At 39.4% G+C, this 18,853-nt stretch overlaps 1 protein-coding gene across 1 annotated transcript in view; it reads right to left on the reverse strand.

Moving 5' to 3' along the window:
- Positions 1-260: 260 nt before the first annotated feature.
- LOC140237520 (tyrosine-protein kinase Fer-like) overlaps positions 261-18,853 on the reverse strand; it is a 73,294-nt gene continuing 54,701 nt past the window's right edge. Inside the window, exons 11-19 of the mRNA XM_072317452.1 lie at positions 16,773-16,989; positions 13,760-13,858; positions 7,816-8,013; positions 6,927-7,109; positions 5,898-6,111; positions 5,016-5,139; positions 3,645-3,799; positions 1,692-1,814; positions 261-458 (exon numbers count right to left, since the gene is read on the reverse strand). Of these exons, the coding sequence (XP_072173553.1) occupies positions 316-458; positions 1,692-1,814; positions 3,645-3,799; positions 5,016-5,139; positions 5,898-6,111; positions 6,927-7,109; positions 7,816-8,013; positions 13,760-13,858; positions 16,773-16,989 (1,456 nt within the window). The 3' untranslated portion in view covers positions 261-315. The remainder of the gene's footprint in view (positions 459-1,691; positions 1,815-3,644; positions 3,800-5,015; positions 5,140-5,897; positions 6,112-6,926; positions 7,110-7,815; positions 8,014-13,759; positions 13,859-16,772; positions 16,990-18,853) is intronic.

An 18,853-nucleotide genomic window follows, 5' to 3' on the forward strand; every position in this document is an offset into this window, starting at 1 on the left:
TTTTCTGTGAATTGGATGAAAATGGACCAGAATAGAGCATTTTGCGCAATGCAAATTCAAGAACCCGCAAATATGTTTTTGAGCCACTCAGCACGAAAAATAATTCATGCGAAAGTATTGACGTTTACAGTATATATATGGGTGTCACTGATGTACATATATATGCCTTTTAGTGACATTTATAAACACATATACATACACACAGGCACCCATACAGACGCACACACACAGACATGTGTATCTCCCAGCATCTACTTATATCCGAATGACAGAAAGAAAGAGATAAGATGGATCCTCTCTCTCTCTCGTTGATGATTATCTGACTGTCTTTAGCGCCCTCTTGAGGATGGCCTGCGCCTCTTTAAACTTGGGCCGGTCCTCGTCCTCCATCTTCCAGCAGTTCTCCATTAGCATCCTCACCTCATCAGGGGTGTGCTCTGGGGCCGGCATCCTGTAACCTGGGATGCAGAACGCCAAATAAAGATGGAAAGGTGCAGAAGAACAAAACAAAAATGCATATTACGATATATATGTTTCCTTTTTTCTTCTATCTTCTCTCCATGATGCGCAAAATCAAATGTTGCCATCACAGAAGAAAACATACATTCCATACTGCGCTCAACTTGACTCAAGACAAACAGATAAGTACAATACAAGTTAGATTCTATATTTTTATAGACCCACTGAGTTATGGAAATTTCTTGCGGACAAATATTCCCTGGACTTCCCTTTTAAAAGGTGAATTCAGAGGAAGAAATTGCAGCCTTGAAACTAATTGCTCTTTATATAACCCATTGAGGATGGACTGATTTTGCTACAACACGCATTTTCCATAGACACCTGCCCAAGTATACTCAGGACTTGTCCTCAACAGGTTAATAATGGGCAACGATTTTGCACTATTTAGCTCCTAAAGGGGAATATTAATTGTCAAATTATGGACAACAATATGTCATTCATGCAACATATAAACATGGAAAACTTGTGGAGCAATAACATTATTATCACACCTCAATGCACAAGATATGTACTTGTAGCTGACATATTTGTTTGTGACAGCATGTGAACTTCAAAAAAAAAAAAATTCCTTTACTATTTTACATCCAGATCTGTCAAATTCAAATCAAACTTTCATGGTTCTTTCTGTTTGACCTTGTCTGTCTTTATTCAAGTTCACTTGAGAACATAAAGCTAGGCTTTCCTTTGAGCATTTGTACAATATGTTTGTTTCATTTCCATCTGAGAAGATGGCTGGATAGCCCATATTCAGTTGCAATAGCTGGTCTTCCATGGGGTCCAGTTGGCTGTTAGTAGAGACCACTTCACCGAGTTAGACAACCTGCTCTTTGTTATGAATAAATGAAGTGGGATCTATTACCTGCATGAGATGTGACTCTCTAAAACACGAGGACCTCCATTTTATGTCCTATCTGAGGGACAGAGTGTTTTGCCTCTTACTAGGGGAGATGGTGTGATTACACACAACATTGCTCAGCGAGACTCGGAATCAAACCCGGTATCCTTTGATCTGAAGGCACACGCACTACTGACTGAGCCATGTCACTGCACCTGCCTCCAAAGTAGCTGGATTACAGGCGCACGCCACAATGCCCAGCCTTGTTGTCATGTCATCAGATATCAATGGATCTTGTCACTTTTAAATCTTGACATTCAAAGTTTCTGATGCTCACCTTGCTGTACTTTTTCTCTGGCTTCATTATTGCTCATACCCGGGTAGGGTGTACTGCCATTGGAAAAGATTTCCCACAGAAGAATTCCAAAGCTCCAGACATCTGACATGGATGTATATTTACCTGCAAAGTCATAAAGATGGAAATCACATTGACCTCTTCAACCAAAAATGGTACTTACACTTGCATAGGAAACTCAATTCCAAGAGGGTAGTGAAACTTTTCACGAAAAGCCAACAAAAAACTACAGTTACGAAATTCTGTGGTTTAAAATGTAGTTTTTTGCGAAATTGCAATAACTGGTCAAAACTCACATGCAAAATAAAGTTGTAAACTTCATGTCAGAAGCTCTAAGCAGCAACTTAATGAAGTATGAATCTGGTCTTGAGTGGCCTAAAAAAAAAAAAAACTAGAAATGTCGCTTTGGCGACTGGTATGCCTCCGCCATAATTCTTTCCCAATAGGTCTAGATAGTACATGTGGACAATGTGTGATTACATTTTCACAAAATTGGCAAAATATTGAAATGACAAGTTTGTCACAAATGTGTTGAATGTTCACCTTCCTTGACCTAGGTTTAATTGGATGAATAGGAGAGCATGTATCTAGGGATTTAAGGACTTTAACTTGACTTTGACCCATTCATACATTTAGGCATTGAGTAAATTTCAAGGTACAGGTGTGGAGAAAAAGTGCAATTTCTGAAGTGAATAGTAAATTGTTACCATTTTCATCTGGCCCTTGACCCTAAAATTCATAAGATAATTACTTTCAGGTAGAACATGCATAATATGTACTAAGTTTCAAGATAACTTGAGCCACTTCCGAGATATGGAGGAAAAAGTTAGTTCAGCACTTTCACTTGATCTTTGACCTTTTGACCTTTGAGGCAAAAAAAGAAGAAAAAAAAAACTTTCCAGAGAATTTCTATTAGGTTACACATGCATACACCAAGTGTAAAAAAAATAACCCTGCTGGCATTGCATAAATATGAGGGTAATAGTAAAAATTTTGAAGTCTTGCACTTGACCTTTGACCCCTGACCTTTGACCCCATGAACCCTACATTCTCTAGATAATCACTTCCAGTCAGTACATGTATATACTATGTTCCACGAAGATACCTTGAACAATTTTCCAAGGTACGGAGAAAAAAAAGAAGTTTTAATATTTTTACTTGACCTTTTGATCTTTGACCTTTGACCTCATGACCCAAACTTTCACCAGAGAATCTTAATTGGGTAATACATGTATACACTAAGTTTCAAGAAAATATCTTCAGGCATTCAATAGATACAGTATGGTGGAAATAGTGAAATTTTATGTATTTGACCCTGACCTTTTGACCTTTGACCTTTGACCTCATGACCCAAACTTTCACCAGAGAATCTTAATTGGGTAATACATGTATACACTAAGTTTCAAGAAAATATCTTCAGGCATTCAATAGATATGGTGGAAATAGTGAAATTTTATGTATTTGACCTTGACCTTTTGACCTTTGACCTTGAGCATGTGCACCCAAAAGTTGATAGGCATAACTTCACCCCCTAATACACATACATGCCAAGTTTCATTAGGATACCTCAACAGGTTTCGATAGTTACCTTGTCCACAAAATTCATTACGGACGGACGGAAGGACGGACGGACGGACGGACGGACGGACGGACAACCCGAAAACATAATGCCTCCGGCACCACTTCGTGGCGGAGGCATAAAAAAGCACACAAACACATCAACAATTAAATATGGATTATTGTCACTCACCCCCGGTGAAAAAGATACAGATGTGGGGGTGGAGATTATTCTGTTGTTGCCAAGCATATATGTAAAACAAATCATGACACTAATTCACCCGTTCAGACACTTGATTAAAAAGGATGGATTGATGGTAAACATTGAATGATTCTAGTCGTGAGAAGAAAAACAAAAAGGTGAAAAGATCTGCTTACCATAATTCATTGCTTCAGGCGCCGTCCACTTTATTGGAATTTGCCTCATTGCTCCTTCCCGTATTGTATAGACATCATCTTCTCTCGACATACCAAAGTCGCTGATTTTAATCACGTTTTTGTTACCGACCAGACAGTTTCTGGCCGCCAAGTCTCTGTATGGGGTTGTTGTGAGACAAAATGAAAGGTGTCATTTCAGAACATGATTTAACATAGGGGATGACTGTTTGAAGAAAGTACAGGGTCCCATTTCATGAAGATATAGCGACACCAACTCTTGCTAGAATAGTAACATCTCAGGTCATAGCAACAGCCAATCAGGATGCAGGATTTTTGTTACTACCATGACACTTATGACGGGAACCATGTTTTTAAAGTACAGTTCAATAATATTTTTAAAAAACAGTATAAAAAGATTCTTCTGAGTTTATACTGAAGTTCCATGTGAAAGTATCGGTTTTAGATTTTTGGTGATATCCTTATGTACTTTGACCATGCCAATTTGTTTGTTTGTTTGTTTCTGTATTGTTTGCTTGTTTGTTTTGTCAGTTCAAATCTGTTTCTATACATTATTAGGTATGCACAGTCTTACAAGCCATTTAAAGGCTTTCTCATGTGCATTCCATTTTTCATCATTACAGTTGTATACTTTGTGCTGATTTGTATAGCATATATGTATAAATGTAACAATACTTTCTGTTAACGTTGTTTTGATTTGTATGTCATGTGTTTTTTATCCTTGTGGAATGATGGAAATAAATGAAATGAAATGGTAATGGAAATGGAAATGAGGTGAGGCCATGGAGTGAGATTCCAATGCATATAAATTCAGTCTACCTCCTGCTAAGTGTCCCTTTTGATAATAATTATTATAACAATGATTAATATCTGTACAAAGTTGATTCTCTTTTATTTTGGTATTTAGCCCTAGCACAACTGTCCATTAATTGTTACACTTGACTTTATTTAGAATGTACGTGTGTAACTGTATTAGATGGAGACATGGGTCAGGCAACCTAAGATTTAGACTGCTAATTTCTGTAGACATAGAATATTTTGTAGCTTGGACATTTTGGACCATCTCAAACTATGCGATAAAAGCAGGAAAGCAAAGATATGTGATCATTATTATTTTTTCTATGATATCTTGATTCAAAGGTTAATATAAAACACCAGACAACATAAATGACATTTTTCACAGTCAGTAAACTTCTTCTAAAAATACTTCTTAGTTACCAAAATTAAAATTGCACTTCAATTGTGTGTTGGTGAGGGGTGGCATGGGCTGGCATGGGGGTTGTGTTGGGGCTTGTAGTGGGTGGTGTGGGGAGATGTGGGGTGCTATGCAGTGAGCTGGGATGTACATCTTACCTGTGTATACACTGCTTGGACTCGAGATAGGCCATCCCTGAGGCAGCATCCTCTCCCATCTTGACCCTCTGCTTGGTGTTCAGATCATTTTGGTCATTCCTCAAGAAGGACAAAAGGTCACCACCTGTGGACCAAATTTACCATGTGTACATCTGTACATTTCAAATTCATTCACACATATACATCCTATATATCAATGATGAAGGATTTGATAGCATTGGTTTCATTCAGTCAACTTTCATACTCAAATCACTAACTACAAAGCACTTGGAGAGCTCAGACTTTTTAAGGACCACACTCACATCCAAGAAAGAATAGACAGTGTACAGTGCACTCCCGTTATACCGGTAATGAACAAGGTTCTAATGAAATCCAGTTACAACAAAGTGAAAATTAAGGCCGCAACACTATGTGATCATTGTTTTTTTATTGTTTACTTGTTCGGTTATAACAAAATTTTGATATAACGAATGAAAATTGCTGGTCCCGAGGACAACGTTATAACAGGAGTCCACTGTACTGTGAAACCGTTCACCACCAAATGTTCTACCACAATGGAAACATTAAAGACCCGATAGCATGGGGATTCAAGGGGTGGGAAGGCTGGCCTGATTCAGATATATTTGAGAATCCTCATAACGAATTGTGGACAGCTTTATTGCTGATCTCCATGTAAGTACGCACACAGCCAAAGAATCTCAAACGGAGTCGACTGTTGCCAATGAGCATACGCTTCGATGCACTTTATTTATTCGCTGACCAGTGCTATGCGTAGTTTTCAAATGTACCCCGGTGGGCAGCAAATAAATTGGTCTACCCATGAATCCCCACACTACTGGGTCCTTATTAAAGAATACATCAGCCAATGCTGGCGTTGCTAACCTGGAACGAGCTCCATGACGATGTAGATGGGATGCTTGTCGGTGCACACTCCGATGAGTTTGACGATGTTCGGGTGGTCGTACTGCTTCAAGATGTTGGCCTCCTGGAGGAACTTCCTCCTCGTTGCCGCGTCAACCGTCTCCTTGCACGTCTTGACTGCCACGGCTGTGGAGGTCTTCTTTAGCCTGCCCCGATGGACGTCCCCAAAATGACCCTTCAGGTGAGAGAGAGAGAAAAAAAATTCATTACCCGATTGAACAAGAGACCCAGTGGTTTGAAGAGCGCCCTCCACCTTCCTGGCACTCCACCTGGAGGCAAACTAATCTAAAGATCTTGAAATTCAGGCTCAGCTGAACTACTCCTGCTGATTAGACACTGCTTCACTTTAAGAAATCCAGAAAAGGTGATGTTGTTGATGTTTTTGGCATTGAAATCTTCACTGCTTTGTTGCTTGTAGACCCCACTTGTAGAGTCAATAAGCCATTTCACAGTTCCACTTTGTACATGAGCAGAAAAGGGTCATTTGTATGATCAGGCATGTTGGTTTTAAAATTCATTGAGTTGTAAACATTCATGGTGTAATGATTATTTTGTGCAATCCTTATATATGGAGCTTGCTAGCACATCCACCTGACAGCAAGCCTGGTATTTGGCAATATTAATAGAAACAATGTTGTTTGTGCATTCACTACAAAATGATGAAATCTTTTAAGTGTCAATTAATTGAAATGTCAGTTGATGAACCATATGGTCTATATTCAAGTTCATTCTTTGTTTGAACATAAATTCCATACATTGTCATGTCGGGTGAGCTTATGCATTCAACAGCTTTGAAAGTGAGTGAAGTGCCTGAACAACTGAGAAAAAAAGGCCATTTGTACCAATGTGCATATGAGCTGATTGTGAACTGGCTTATACAAAAGACTCCTCAGGGTGACCTCACTGATAACGACCCAAATGAAAAGCGACCAATCGACCAACTGACCAACCAACCCACAGAGGGGCTCTCCTACTTCTGGCAAGACTTACCGCTCCTAGTTTCTCCTCTAGTTCAATCTCCTCGTGCCGCAGGTCGTGTTCATTCCTGACCCGACAGACGGGCTTCAGCAGGATGGCTTGGGAGGCCTTGGTGACTGGCTGGCGACTGTTCAGCTGGTACCTGATCAGCTCGCCAACGGTCGGGAAAGCGTCCCCTTCCAGCCGATACATGTTCTGCAGAAAGAGAGAAACAAAGACAGTTAGACACGACTGATGAAAATTCCAAGAACACTGCCCATCACTATTCTTGCCAACAGACAAGTAGTAGAAGACACGAGGTGTGGCCACTATTACACTTATTCTATCAGCTTGTAAACCTTGAGTGTATTGAGCCGTATACATTCCTAAACAGAGTGATATTTGCCAATTTGTGATTTCTGGATGTCCCCGTTTCATTGACTGCGGGATACAGTGGTGATTTTGAACTCATGCTTTGGAGCAACATGTTTAGCATTCAGAGAACTTTGTTGGTAATTTGCTGAATGGCATGAGGTAAACATCTTTTAGTGTTTGCCTCTTGTTGTTTCTTATGAGGGATGTTAGTTTTGGCATGCTTTTCTGATTTCCTCCCAGATATTTACTCTACTATTAACCCCCCCAAAAAAACAAACAAACAAACAAACAAACAAACAAACAAACAAACAAACAAACAAAAATGAAACAAAAACAAGAGATTTATTACCTCATTTCACCAGTACGAAATTCAAAACTTCATAAAAACAAACACAGCATTGACCTTTCCATTCAGCATTATCCCACAAGAATTTAGCAACAAGGAATTCTCACATAAATAACCTAAAACATCACAATAAAACCACATTTTCTTTTTTCAATCACTTCAGTCCAACCACACTCTGAAGGAACAAACGCCCCCACTGACCTCATCATTGATCTGGATGGGAAAATGGCGGACTTTGGCGCTGTGCTTGGCTGAGAGAACATAGCGCCCCCACGCATCACTCTTCTCCCTCACTAAGAAGTCTCCGTCGTTGACCAGCAGTGCTTCCGTCTCTTTTCTCGGCAGAGCCCCGTGGTAGAATTCCTCCTCTTCCAGAGGAATTTCTGTTGGGCTAGTTGGCTGGACATGAAAACAGTCAAATAAGGCATGGTTAATCAATCATAATAACAAAAATAATCAACAATGCTTATATAGCACATAACATGTAGAATACAGTTGTATGTGTCCCTATGCGCTCATTATCTACTTTTGTATGTAATTCTAAAATTTTCTTTGACTTTTGAAAAGAAACAAAGAAGGCAGAGTTTATCTTATAGTTACCTTCTCTCGTATGTGCTGTTATTCTCTTCAAATCTTCTGGTATTAAAGTCCCATAAAATTTCTTTATCCCCTTCCTATCTGTTACGGTCTTATGAATTCCGACAACTGTTCTGTTCTGTTCAGTTTTTCGTTGTTGTTTTTTTTAAACTCTGAAACTCATTTACTCATTTACATTGTCACTGAGTCTACCACATTCTCCTTTGAGTGTAAGCTGCTGGTACTCTCACGACATATCTTTTTAGACGCCCATCGTTCACAGATTCATGGATCCCATGAGGAGAGTTGTCCCCAACTTCTCTGATGGTTCCGCAAAGATATCAACTCCACACTGTGTATTGACCTTACCAAAACAAGAGCCTCAAAGTTCAACCTATCCTGAAACTGGCGACTCCTGTCAGGCAGCATTAATTCCCTTACAAGCAGCAACAGATGAGTTGTGCAGCTTTTCTTTGTTCACAAGACTTTTAGCAATAACTCTCCTTTCCAAAAACTGCAGTTTCCTTAAAACTTTTTCCACTGGGTAAAGCTTTAATGCAACTCACAGAAACACCTAAACTTTGATATTGAATATTCACCTACTTTCATGATCAACTACTCTTTCTTTATATTATATTAATTAAACATGAGATATAACTATACTTTTTTAATATTCCTTTGTATGAATTGAATCGTAACTTCTGAACAATGTTGAGCTTTCTCATTTGTGACCCGCGTCAACGGTTTCAGGCAAAAGTCGCAAGAGGAAATTCCCTCCTAGGCGGGGTACAAAGATTTTGACCATTATTTTTGTCGATTTGGGTTTTTTGCAGAAATTGAATCTTTGATATGTTTACTACATCTACACCAAATTTCCAAGCATAAGACAAAGTTTTTCCTATCAGAAAATGGAATTTTAAACACCCTATGTTGGATCGCACTCGTCAGCTTCAATGTTCTTTCGAACGCCGCGTCAATATGCCCAGTGTTGCTACGGAGCGGCATCTCGCGTGCGATTGGCTGATGCGTCGCATACATTTACATAGTTCGGCTTTCGGAGATACGTCTTGCAGCGTGTCGGAAATGTTTTGTCCACGCGTGCGTGCTCCATTGTTATTGCTACAATAGACACCTGTACGTTCGCTCTAGTGTATGCTCTTCATTTGGCTTTCTATCAGAGCGTTTCTACCGCGTTTTCGACAACGGAAATGAAACAAAAAGTGAACACAACACTAGACAGCACTGACTTCCAATGTGAAAACAAATACGATAGGGAACATTGTTTGAACGCATCAGAGTCGCAAATCGTGCAACATGTGATCGGAAACTCACTTGATTTTTATGCTTGAAGTGCGACAACAGGTTGATTCAGAAAGACAACAGAAGAGAGGAAAGGAGTGGTCATAACTGACGAATATTAAAATACACTGCAGGGCCTAATAAACATTAAAATTGAACCAAATTAAGTAGAGTCGTGTTTGTTTGTTTCTTTCTTTCTTTATCGCACAATGCAACACATGCGAGACTTAAAAACAAAACAAAGGGTCCCAAACAATGAAATTTACAGGACAAATCAACCGCAATGATAACATGATTTGTAAAGATGTGTATACGAATGCGCCACCCGTTCCTGTGACGTGAACACACAGGCATAGCATGTTGAGGCCATTGGGTAATACGTGCACATTCACACGTAACTAGCAAGCTTGCAATTATCGTATCCGCCACCTTGAAAGACGTTGTGTACGTACTGGTAAACCACAGAGAGTTCTGTGTGGTAAACCAACCCGAGCGAAACGCATTGTGTATTCGGCTCCATACGCTGAGTTCCGAGGAAGGTGCCCCGGGAAATTTGACTCTCTCAGTGAGCCAATCAGAAGCTGCTGTGGTTGCTAGAGGCGGAGCTTAATCTCGATTGGCACCATCGTACGGATTGGTGATTCTCAACTCGCATCGCCGGTCGGCATTGTCTTCGAGCAAGAGGTGAATCTTCAAAGCCCGTTTTCTCGCAATTTTGTCAGGCTAACAAATCAAAAGTGCATTATATTTCGCTTTATTTGACCACTTACGGTGCCGGAGAATGCAAGTGTTTTATATCATTGTAAAGGTTAGGAAATGGGCAATGTGATTCAATTAAGAAATGCATTTTCAAAATTCCCGACTTTTGCATGAAACCGTTGTCGCCGGTCACATTTTCTCTCATTTCTTAAAAATCTAATCATGTATGTTTGTTTTTTTTTCTCTGAGTTTCCACACACACACACACATTGATTATGTGACTCTTATTCAAATGCAAAAACGCTTCATAGCATTTTTAAAATGTAGCAAAATAACAACAACAACAAAACACACTGTGACTGCTCTACGAAAACTCTGCCCTGGCCGAGTACCTGCTAATTTTCTAAACATGCACAAGAGTCCATCAGCCAAGCATATTGAATCGTCCATTCACAGTCATCAATATACTAACAAGGGTGTAATGCAATATCCTGGTAAGCCAGGAATTCAATCACAGATGCAAGCACTGCATGCTAGAAAAATGCAAGAAGGTTTTTGAACACACTGTTGAATTCTTTGATTCTGTTTTGGTCAAGATTGTGAATGTCTGAACATGCATAACGTAGCTGGGGTGACAAGACCTTGTATCTGCAATTTTGGTGAAAATGACTTTTTTTTGTATTAATGGTCAGATAATCAGTTAAGTGATGTCCTGTCCAAATCCTAGATGTCTTACCCCAAAAATGAAGCCACCACAGCATGTCAGAGGAATGTCTCTCCCATTGGATACAGTGCTTTGGCTGTCATGTGTTTTTTGCTCTCCTGAACATTTGACATTTTGTAGATACGAGGTCTTGTCGCCCCAGCGACGATAATAACTTCCACTTCACATGAATGAAACAAGCATTACACAAAGTCCCCGGTATCTAGTTACTTGAGATCTCTACATCACATACATCCAAGTAGCGCTTCCTCACTAGTGGAGATGTAGCCAGTATCAGAAACCATCCAATCAGGAGTCATACAGTCAAGATGCACTCAAGGAAATTACTTCCAGAGGTAATAACAGAAATAAACCCCCATCTTTTAACCTAACACACCCTTCCACAATCACAAATGAAAAATTGATAATATACAAAAGAATGCCACATGAAAGCTCAAGTATTACACATGATCAGTAGAGAAATCAGCCCAGTGTCTTGTACAGGCATCTGCAATAGACATCAAAAGTGGGAAGAGAACCTACATGCCATGCATAGAGATTTATACTAGAACAAACATGAGGGGCAAACTTGCACTGTACTCCCAATACAAAGGCACCTTGAATGCTTGCACTGATCATGGTCCGCCTGTTACTTGGATAGGCAAAGCTACACGAAATTTTTTCGATGTTATGCTTGCAGCTACCCTAGTAATGCTGTGTAAAGAATTGTTTTTGGATTGATTTCTGAGGTTTCTAGAACAAAATGGCAGTGCAATGAGACATATTGAGATGATAATGACACATATGAAATTAGCATTCTCATCTTTAATGTTTCTTTTCTTTTCCATGAGATGCAAAAGTTATTCTCATTTCAAATTCGTTTGAGAACAAAATCTTCTCCATGAGGTGGTTTGGTTTGTGAGTTTCACTGCCAATCTTAGTTAAATGGTGTCCAGTATTCCACGATGGCAAGGCAGTTTGGTGTATCACAGCCTCTTTGGTTTTATTTCTTTTATATATGACTAGCCAGCTCAAAATCCACAAAAAGATGCAGATCAGGATTCTCTGTAAAAGACCAACATCTGCTATTTGGTTTGATAGACTCAATTTTTTGAAAGTTTATCATACCTGGGAGACTAATCTCTTCTCTACCAACTGTCAAAATATGAAGGCTTAAAGGTACATTCCAGACGATTTTCATAATTTCACACCATGTAGTACATAAATCGACAACTCCATGTACAGATTTGTGGAATTTATTGTGGTTCTTGAGCAGAGACAAAATACTTTGAAAAACCTTAAACAAATTACACTGAACAAGGATGATGACATAGGAGGTTCACATATTTCAGAAATGTAGCAGTGTAATTCCATTACAATACCGCTTGCTTGCGAGTCCACCTGTGTATAATCTATGCATGCCATCTTCTTTTGTTGTGCTTCCTTGAGCCCCAACTCATGCATTCTTATGGTGATTCTGTCATGTCATCATCCTTGTTCATTGCAATTTGTTCTAAATTTGAAAATATTCTTATTCTTCATCCCAATTATCACAATTTCTGAAACTCTGTCCTCAGTATAACTAATTTATAGTTGTTCAAATGCAAAAATCTGAAAATCATCCGAAGGTCTCCTTTAAAACACAGCTGAAATTGAGATATGTACAGACAGGTGCTGCTTTCACTGGAAATAGAACACGTTTTCAATGATACTCTTGCACAGCATGTCTTGAGTGATCCTAATCTTTAAATCCTCTTTTCTTTCTTTTCTATAAAACTGCACCTCCTATTAAACTCCCTCTAATTTCAATCACTTTTGAATGGATTAGGACGGTCCAATTGTAATAAGTTATTGCGTTTTTTTTTTTTAATATTATTTACACGCTTACAGCTTACTCTTTTAAACTGGGTAGAAAAGTGGAAATTCATTTGGCCTAGTTTTTGTGCGTTTTGAGGTGGGCGTTCACATACTGTATACAGCTCTATGATAGCATGTCATATGGGGAACGCATGCTGAAACACATACTCAGGGCCTTCTTTGTAACACATGCCATGCACATTCCAAGTTGCAGTGATACCTTTGCATTAACAGCCACCATTGACTGATTAGTTTGTCTCCTGTACCACAACCAGGGCTCCCTCTATGGCGAAAATAGTTTTTTTAAAAAGCTGGACTCTTATTCAAGATTGTATCGTTCAAAGTGTTCAAATTCCAGTCTTGCACATATTAACAATGAAAGTATAATTATGCAGTTTGATGATGATGAAAGTACGTCATGTTGGCCATTGACTGTTATACGTTAATGATAACCTCTGACCTGACTCATGCAGTCACAAAGCTCTATTGACCTCTAACCTTTGACCTCATGGCAAAACTCACTGTTGCAGGTCATCCACGTGGTCACATTTTCATCAAGGTGGCTCAAGTTTTTCTCAACATGACAGTGGATACAAAATGACCACAGACAGACAGATACACAGAACTCTAAACAATATGCCTGGGAGACTCCCCCCGCATTTCAAAGAACTTGCCAAAGAGAGGGTACTCTCCATATTCTCTTGCAACTGGAATCCACATACTGTATACGCCAAATATTTCGCGAGGTTTTTATTTTCGCGAATTCCGCGAGTCAGCTGCTATTCGCGAAATTAAAAACACGCGAAAATATTGACTCTAATGCCGATATGAATGTGACGTGCGCGTATACATTTCTCCATTCAGTACAGGACTCCATGACTGCGAATGTAACCACTCGCGAAATTGTCGGGAAGACCCAATTCGCGAAAATTTAGATTTGCGAAATATATGGCGTATACAGTACTACTCCATGACAACAAAACTGATCATGGGGTCATCACTCACCCCTACCTCATGCGAGCTGTCATGATTCCTCCCCTTGAATATCTTGGTCATCTGTTTGGCCATCTGGGCTCGCTTGCTCTTACTCTCAACACTGGAGTCTGTGCTCTGGTGGAGAAATAAGAAAAAAACCCCAAAAAACATAAAACATAGAAACACAATCACAGGGCTGCCAACACGCCAACATTACAATTTTGGGCAAAAATGCTGATGTACCTTTTGAGATATTAGTATTTTTCTGTTTGAGTCAATCCTGGGAAAGGGTTACGATTATTTCCCAACACAAGCCTGCTACAGCATGAATATACATTTAATTTATTGCTAGTCTGTATACCCTAAACTTATTACCTGCAAAGTTTTGTGTTTGTGCAATTAGCAGTGAGGTCAAAATCAGAGCAAATGGACAGCCAAGTTTATGAGAAAACACTGGACATTTACAACTAGATCATCCTTCTGTGCATACGTTCTCTACTGGTCAGGGCACGCTAAACCAATCAGCGGTGTCAGGTTCGGTGACAGGGTTCGATCCAACTGTTCCATCCATAGGGTGGTAAGACGAAGGTCAGTGAAAAACCCTGCATGCAATATGCTTCAGTTCCTCCTTCAATTTGCTGTATGAATTTTATCATTTGATGGCTTCTGAGGCAAGATATTGCGATTGTACTGCAACACTTTTCTGGCTGTTTTGCGTAAACAAGTGGTTTACCTTATGCAAATTAGGAAGCGAGGATGAAAGCTTTTGACAAGTTAATTGCACTGAATTGCCGAGCCTGTACTAAAATTATCAAATACAACTTTCACTGTCAGGCGGATGTGTTGGCAAGCACTATTTACCCGGTATAAGGATAACTTGAATAATCATTACATCACAGATGCTTATCTCATGATCAGTGAATATAAAAACCAACATGCCCTGTTGGTACAAATAAACATTTTCTGCTCATGCCCGAAGTGGAACACCACACTGGCTTATGAAACAGGGTAGGAGAAAAATTACATGGTAGGAAAAATTACATGGATGGAGAGTTATAACACATGCTGACATGGTAGATTGAGGAAATTCCAAAAACAGAAATTCTGTTCATTATGTACATTCCTTCAATGCAAATTAATAAGACATGAATCATATCCAGCCAGACTTGATATCAATGCCAGTTTCATCAATTAATCAATACTTAAATCTTCATCATTTAGCCTGTCACAGTAAGCACATAACTCAGTGTAAATGACTTTCAATACCACAGCTGCACATGCAAGCAGCTTCCACCTGTCAGAAATGATTGGTCATCCGCTACTGATCTGTTTGGAAGTTTCGTTTGGATTTCATTGCGGCAGTTTAGGAAAGCAATTTGTCAGTCACAGTGTGAAGCTGAAGTTAGTGGGGGAAAAAAATAAAACAAAAAGTACTACAGTCAAACCGGAAGGAAGAAAACTTCTCTTTCATTAAATCCATATGTTGGTCATATATGGTTGTTCATTTCAACTGCACAATTATTATCAAAGGGCTCCCAATTGCTAAATTGATAACTGATTCTTTCATTGACAAAACTTCTTGTTCATTAGAGCCATGTTTTGGTCATAATAATACCACTGGTTATTTTGGTGCCAAAATTATCATATGCCTCTCAATCCCTAATTTCATAACAGATCTTTAAATTGGCAAAACTTCTCTTTCATCAGAGCCGTGTTTTCATCAAAATAATACCGCTATCTATTTTGGTGGCAAAATCATCAAAAGCCTCTCAATTGCTAAATTCATAAATGATCCTTAAATGAACAAAACACTAATTAAAAGTCAATATTTCTGTTTCAAATTGGCAACTTTCTGTCATTGGATTTTATTTCTCTGATTTTGTACAGATGCAGTGAATTTAGCCATTTCTAATATTTCTCTAATTTAGGAAAGGCACTAAAATTCAGAGTTGCCAATTTAACAAGTACAAGATAATAATTTCTGCAGCAAAAGTTACTCTTAGGACTTGTCGGATTAAGTGGTAGTCGTAAGAGAGTTAACCCTAACTAGGCCGGGCTATTTAGATTGTTGATAGAGCGGGGGGGGGGCTCCCAGGCCCTCCCTCCAGATCTCGGCCGTCGACCACGCGATCGCGATGAAAATTGGCACACACATCTATGATGTAATCTAAAATACCTTGAAGTTAATTTTTCAACAAAATTATCATTTATGCTAAATTATGCTAATTTATGCATAATGATGCATGAAATCAGACTATTTGGTATAAATCACTAAATAAAGCTCAAAACAGGCACATTTTTTGTGTAAGCATTCTTTTTAGTGTCCTTAGCAAATGTAATAGAAAAAAATTGTGATATCAGAAAAAATTCTGAAGTATTTTATTGTTTTTTTAATTTCTTATTTCTTTGTTTTTTTTACTTTATGTTTTTCATTGTTTTTTCGATGAAATTTGTCCGTGACATCGCTCCGAACAAGAACATATGTTATTCTTTGATTTTAACAAATAAATCGCCAAAATAATCATGCTTTTATGAAATCTGCCTGCAAGCACAGTTTGCATTGAAATTGTACACGAATTCATGTTTTTGAGCAATTTTTGGTCTGACATGCATGTACATATTTATGCGTAACTTCGGAACCGCGCGCCCGGGCGTCGCAAATTTGGTGTCAAAAGATGTGGGAGACTCGAAAGAAAAAAGTCATGTAACGTCGCGGCGATAGCTTTTTGCGATTGCGATACATCACGTGGAACGTCAAGGGGGGGCCTCAGAGGCCCCCTCCCCTAACCTGTGATTGATTGATTGCAGTTCTCTGTCTTATTTTCAATCATAACTTTTTTATAAGATGGATTTGCATTCAATCTTAAAGTTGTGATTGATTTGAATCAATCACAAGTCTTTATAAGACGGGGCCCTGGGCAGCATTTCATGAAACTTATCAGTCACTGATGACAACTGTTTGCAAGCTACTGAAATCCATGCCTCTGATTGGCTGGAAGCAAATTTGTCAGTGAAAAATCATTGACAAAACATGCCCCACTGGACTCACCGAGTGGAAGGTGGGGGTCTGGATGGTGCTCCTGGACATGGTCCCTGTGCCGCCCCCCTCGGGGAAGGTGATGCCGGGGGGCAGCGAGTCCTCGTCGCCCATGTCCCCCAGCTTGGCATCCAGCAAGGAATACTGGACGGCCAGCTTGGCCTCTTGGCATCGCAGCTCCTGGATCTCCCGGCTCACGTCGCGGTACTGCTTCTGTTTCGACAGCAAACTGTGGAGGTGACGGGAAGAGGAGGAGCGGGGAGGAGAGAGTAAGCTTAAGGACACGGATGATACTTGTCTTTCTGGTGTTACGTGTAGCCTATGATTATTCAGTAATACAGTCCGACCTCTGTTATCTGGCCATTTTGGGACCACTGTGCAACAACACTGTGCAACATTAAAGTCATGCTTGCATGATTAAAATTATACTATAGTCATGAAATCGAAACATTTTAGTGCATAATTTGTAACATATTTCTGTAGGGGATATCATGGGTAAATTGTGTGGGTTTTGTAGGAGGAATAATTTTAGTCGAACTTGCTTTTTTTGTTTGTCTTTACTGTTTGGAGGCATTCGGATAACAGAGAAGTCCAAATAAGAGAGGGCCGCTAGATTGAGGTCAGACTGAATCTCAATGCATCAGCATGAAACAAGATTGTTGACACGTAGCAGCAAGAACTCATCATCTTTTCTTCTCATTGAGACTGAGCGTATAATTTCTCATTCAAGTTTAACTGACTAACATGCAAGACTAAGCTTGTGAACTAAGAATATGTTCTACAAATTGGGAGTTCAATTCCGCACCATTCTGAAGTTGGATTTGATGAAGAGCGTAAAACCAGAAGAGCAGAGTGGTAGCAGTCTCATCAAACTTAGACAATAAATGAGAAAAGTGATGGAACTTGAAAGGTTCCAATGTCTTACATATCAGTGATATCAATCATAACCACATACTCAAATTAGTATGGCATCCCACTGAACTGTATACAAGTATTGACCAACTGTCCCTTTTTTTTTCTTTTTTTTTTCTTTTTTTTTGGGGGGGGGGGGGACTGCCATTTGCTAAATCAAACACCAGTATCATCATTTTAGTAATATTTTGGTGTATAAACTATGGTAAAATTATGAGGCGATGACATCCATGCTCTTCCAATTTGTGCATTTGAGAAAACGTGTGAAACTTCAGAAATCTGTTAACTTTCTTATTTCACGTCCAATTCTAATGAAACTTTTATCTTCCTGTTCATCTGATTCTGTGATTTAACTCTACTCATCAAAGTCAATGTTCACTTGGTGTACCATCTTCAGGGTCTCTTGATCAATGATTTTGATACTCTCACAATTGAAGTGTATATGTAATGTTCTTTGATGCCCTCTTTTTCGGTCTCGGCTTGGAGTATTTAATTCATGTAAGGTACCACACACTCACAAAAATTAAAGGCACTCAATCACCAAAATGCATGGGGAGTGGTTTGAGGCGTGGACACTAAAAATCTCTGCCACACACACACACAAAAAATAGCCCAAGCGTAAAGATCATGTCTACAAGGACCACTAAATGTCAATCACCTTTGAAGCAGACTACACTGAGTTAGACATGGACATTAAGAAGAACACTTGAGACTTCTACATGTCTACTACAACTATACATGTTTCTACTTGTGCAGTTATGGACAGATCATTTGGTGTTAACAGGACATCGATTGTTGTTCTTGTTGTTGTTGTTGCTGTTCTTGTCATGCAAGTATCACTACCAGTGCACATGAGGAGACTGGACAAAAACTGAACCCCGAGGGCGTACTTCCTGTGGTGCTGCTCCATTTGGATCCTGATCAAAGCTGAATAGCCGGCGTGTCTGCAGCATGAGATCAACATTGGAGGTCAGAGTATTTGGGGGGAGGGGGGGTCTGATTTCATTCGGCATTCTCTGATCAAAATATTTCCACGGTTCAGTGATTTCTAAGACTCCAGGAAAGTTGCCATTCTCATGCAACAGTCGCAGCCAAAAGCTTATGGAAAAAGAAAAAAATAGATTGCGTCACTGTTTTTGTAGTTTAGCGATTTGGTGGATTCACAGCTTCACGAATGCACG

This window comes from Diadema setosum, chromosome 14 (genome assembly GCF_964275005.1).
Source record: "Diadema setosum chromosome 14, eeDiaSeto1, whole genome shotgun sequence".
NCBI lineage: Eukaryota > Metazoa > Echinodermata > Echinoidea > Diadematoida > Diadematidae > Diadema > Diadema setosum.